The following is a 4,450-nucleotide window of genomic DNA, read 5'->3' as shown; positions in this document are numbered from 1 at the left end:
GTAGGGTAGAGATTTCGCAGAGAGAGAGAGAGAGAGAGAGAGAGAGGGTAGGAGGGATATGCTATTGATTTCACCCAAGAAAAGAAAAAAGAGTTAGTACGAAAACTACAAATAGTCTGCACTTTGCAGGGTATAGGAGTCTGGAGAGAACCGTTGCTGTGAATGAAGGAGATGAGAGGGTGGATTTGCGAAAATTGGGGGAATTTTGAGAAGGGCGGGTGAATTAAATTTTCACCCATTTTGGCGGCGAGTGCCAAAATTTTAGTTAAATGTCTATTTTAACCTTTGTTATTATAAAAATATCCTTATATTTCAAGGGTAATTGAATAATATGTGCAATTTAATAACATCACAATAATCATTAAATATGAATATTAAATAATAAAATCCTTATATTTCAAGGGTAATTGAATAAATATGTGCAATTTAATAACATCACAATAATCATTAAATATGAATATTAAATAATAAAAGTGAATAATATTAATGCTTAATCATATAATAATTTGATCATGTTATATAAAATCGAAGATTGTACGAATTGTTAGAGATCATATGATAATTTAGATCATGTCATCACATACTTAGGAATTATGATCATTATGACTCAAAATTATCATATTATTATATGACAATCGTTAGATCATATTATCATACTTATGAATTAATCATATTATTTTATATATATGATAATTGTTAGATCGTACTATCATACTTAGGAATTAATCATATTATCATATTTAGGAATTTTTAATTCTTTTTTCTTTTCTCTTCAGTGATAATTAATATTATGTTAAGTTGCCAATGACAATAGGAACTTACATATGTAATATGTTAGTCATATAATTAATTAAATCATATATGATTTAATTCATCGAAATTTAAGGAGAAAATCACGACCCTTTAACTAATTTACTAATATATATTGAAATGATGAAGCTATTCAGTTGTTCTCGTAGTGTTTTCTCACAATGCTGGGGTATATATATTTTATTAAAAAAATATCATGCTGATAATACTAATTAAAAGCATGCTGAGAAAACTTAATTAAAAGACGAAAAAAAAAAAACATGTTGTTTGATCATTAAAAGACTACTTTGTATATATATTAATTACTTTGACTAAAAGCTAAATAGAAAGTTAGTTAAGAGTGTCACATAATATTGTTTGATGAATTTTTAATATAATTATATTAGTAATTTCTCTCTTTTTTTGTGCGGACATGTCAAAAAAAAATTATTATTATATTAGTTAACTTAGTTATATATATATATTAAAGATGAGACAATCATATTTTGATATGACTGTCTTATTTATATATATATTTTTTTTAAAAAAAAATGACAGTCAGATTTTGATATGATCATCATTTTTTTTTTTTTTGCTTAAATGATCGGACACTTAAATTTTGATCTAATCATCTAAATTATTTATTTTAAAAGACCATACGGTCAAGTTTCATACCATCTTAGACTCTCATATAATGATTATATAAATGTCCCCAAGAAGTAGTTTAATCGGCTGAAACCACGCTTAATGAAGCAGGAAAGAATTGATGTGTTGGCAGAAGGTTACAAAGAGACAAAATGGTTCCTTAATTCAACAAAAGGCCCACCAAATAAAGGTCCTACAAGAACAGCCAGCAATAACGGATATGCCCCTTATCCGAACATTACAGCAGGACCTACATACCCTGTTGGAGAAGGAAGATGTCCACTGGAGGCAACGAGCAAAAGCAGATTGGGTGAAGCTTGGGGACCGCAACACCAAATTTTTTCATGCTAGTGCGAACCAACGATGCCGGAACGATTTTATTCATAAAATTACTGATGAGGAGGGGCAGACTTTGGAAGAGCCGGAAGCAATAGGTGATGCTTTTGTTCGTTATTTCACTAAGCTTTTTAGTGCATCTGTTCCTAGAGACGCTTCACATTGTCTTACAGCTTTGGAAAGGCAAATTACTCTAGCTATGAACAAGGAGTTATTGAAGGAATTCACAATGGATGAAGTAAGTCAGGCTTTGAACCAGATGGCCCCCTAGAAAGCTCCAGGACCAGATGGTTTCTCGACTTGTTTTTTTCAAAAACATTGAGCAACTGTTGGTGAACAGGTCAGCCAAGCTGTTTTATTTTCTTTGAATAATGGTATTATTAAGAAAGAGTTGAATTCCTCGTATATTGTTCTTATCCCGAAAACCACCAATCCTACCTGTGTGACTGAATTTCGGCCTGTAAGTCTATGTAATATGGTTTATAAAATTATCTTAAAGGTTCTAGCAAACAGACTGAAGAAAGTTTTACTTGAGATTATTTCCATGAATCAGAGTGCATTTATCCCAGGGCGCTTGATTACTGACAATGTACTTGCTACATATGAAACATTACACACAATGCAGTCGAGAATGTGGGGGCAGAGTGGATTTATGACTATTAAGCTTGACATGAGCAAAGCTTACGACAGGGTGGAATGGGGGTTCCTTAAGGCAGTAATGTGGGCACTTGGTTTTGATGATAGATGGATCAAGCTCATTATGATGTGTGTGACCACGGTTACCTATTCGGTCGTAGTTAATGGTAATCCGACCGGTCGAATACGCCCCTCACGGGGTATTCGTCAAGAAGACCCAATATCACTGTATCTGATCCTAATTTGTGCCGAAGCTCTGAGTACTCTCCTTCGCCAAGCAGAACAAGGATGAGTCTTAACTGGAGTTCCCACTTCCAAAAAGGGCCCTAGAATTAACCACATTTTCTTTGCAGATGATAGCCTACTATTTTGTAGGGCATCGATACAACATTGGCATCGAATGATTGAGATTACAACATTGGCATCGAATGATTGAGATTTTGAGTTTATATGAGGCAGCATCTGGGCAGAAATTGAACAAAGAGAAGACTTCAATTTTTTTCAGCCGGAATACCCCAAATGAGGCCAAAAAATAGATAATTAAAGAGGCGGGGATCCCAGCCATTCAGAGGTATGATAAGTATTTAGGGCTCCCAGCCTTGGTGGGCAAATCTAGAACAAAACTTTTCAGAGTATTAAGGATCGAGTTTGGAAAAGACTACAGAATTGGAAACTGAAGCTCCTGTCTCAGCTACTGAAGACGGTTATTCAGGCTATTCCCACATATAGCGTGAGTGTATTCCTTTTGCCAAAAGGGTTGTGAAAATAGGATCCATTGGATGAGTTGGGCCTGCATGGGAGTGTTGAAACAAAGAGGTGGTATGGGTTTTCGTGAGTTACTAAGCTTTAATAAAGCATTACTAGCAAAGCAAGGTTGAAGATTGCTGCAATCTCCGGACAGCTTGACAGCCCAAATCATTAAAGCTAAGTACTACCCAAGGTCAAATTTTCTGGAGGCAAGTCTGGGTTCAAAACCATCTTTCGCTTGGCGTAGCATTTTTGGAGCTCAGGATCTGCTCCATGAAGGTTTGATTTGGAGAATCGGCAACGGGCATCACGTCAGAATTTGGGGGGATAGGTGGATTCTGAACCCAACTACATACACGATCCAATCTCCACCCAAGAAACTTAATCCTAGTGCTACGGTAAGGGAACTAATCTATTCAAGCACTGGCTGGTGGAAACAAAGCTTGCTTCGGGAACTCTTTACACAAGAAGAGATGTTGGCCATTAACTCCATACCAATCAGTGCAACCACACAACAAGACACTCAAATATGGAGGTGCACAAACACAGGGACTTTCACTGTCAAGAGCGCCTATCATTTAGCCAAGGAGTTGGATACAAACAAACAACTAGAGAGCTCAAGAGAGGTGGGGGACAATGTTTTATGGAGAATATTGTGGAAGCTTCCCCTGACAATGCAGAAAAAAATTTCATGTGGCGGGCAAGCCACAATCTTCTTCCTACAAGAGATAATCTCCTTTGGCGAAAGGTCGTTCAGGACCCATGTGTCTTATCTGTAAAAACGAAGCAGAGACTGTATACCATATCCTGTGGGACTGCCCTTCTGCGAGAGACGTGTAGGGGGCGAGTCAAAGGTTTCTGCAGAAATTTGCTCATGATGGTCTAGAGTTGCTACAAGTGGTGGAGGAGATATTGAGAAAATATGGGCAGGATCTTCTCTCCACCTTCATACGGACAGTAAGGAAGATTTGGCTTAAACGAAATAGTGTTGTCCATGAAGACGACTTTGCCCATCCAAACAGAATCATCTTGGAAGTGGAAAACCTTACAGAGGAGTTTACACATCTCTCTGCTACTGCTCAAATACGCATGGCTAACAACATTCCCTCCCCGGAAGTACCTTGGATGCAACCGCCCCTAGGTTGGTGGAAAATAAATTGGGACTTTGCCATTGACAAGGCTCAGTGTCGATCAGGGATGGAGAAGGTAGTAAAGGACCATACTGGAACGGTTTTAGCAGCCAAGTGTCTCACACGTACAGGCAATCTAGATCCGATAGTTGGGGAAGCTTTGGCAT

At 37.1% G+C, this 4,450-nt stretch overlaps 1 protein-coding gene across 1 annotated transcript; it reads left to right on the top strand.

Annotated features, from left to right (window-relative positions):
* Nucleotides 1-1,580: 1,580 nt before the first annotated feature.
* On the top strand, nucleotides 1,581-2,109 carry LOC132191284 (uncharacterized). The gene is made up of 2 exons (XM_059606231.1): nucleotides 1,581-1,868; nucleotides 1,944-2,109. The coding sequence occupies exons 1-2, from the start codon at nucleotides 1,655-1,657 to the stop codon at nucleotides 2,039-2,041; spliced, it is 312 nt and encodes a 103-aa protein (XP_059462214.1). The 5' UTR covers nucleotides 1,581-1,654; the 3' UTR covers nucleotides 2,042-2,109.
* The last annotated feature ends 2,341 nt before the right edge of the window (nucleotides 2,110-4,450 follow it).

Source organism: Corylus avellana, chromosome ca9 (assembly GCF_901000735.1).
Source record: "Corylus avellana chromosome ca9, CavTom2PMs-1.0".
NCBI lineage: Eukaryota > Viridiplantae > Streptophyta > Magnoliopsida > Fagales > Betulaceae > Corylus > Corylus avellana.
Note: the sequence above shows the minus strand (reverse complement) of the source record. Positions and strands in the feature narration are given on the sequence as shown.

What these genes read in the sequence shown, in the direction of transcription:
- LOC132191284 (XM_059606231.1), top strand. Translation starts at nt 1,655, where the DNA reads ATGCCCCTTATCCGAACATTACAGCAGGACCTACATACCCTGTTGGAG. An exon ending in GGAAGAGCCGGAAGCAATAG is followed by an intron (nt 1,869 to 1,943) that starts GTGATGCTTTTG and finishes ATTGTCTTACAG; the next exon opens with CTTTGGAAAGGCAAATTACT.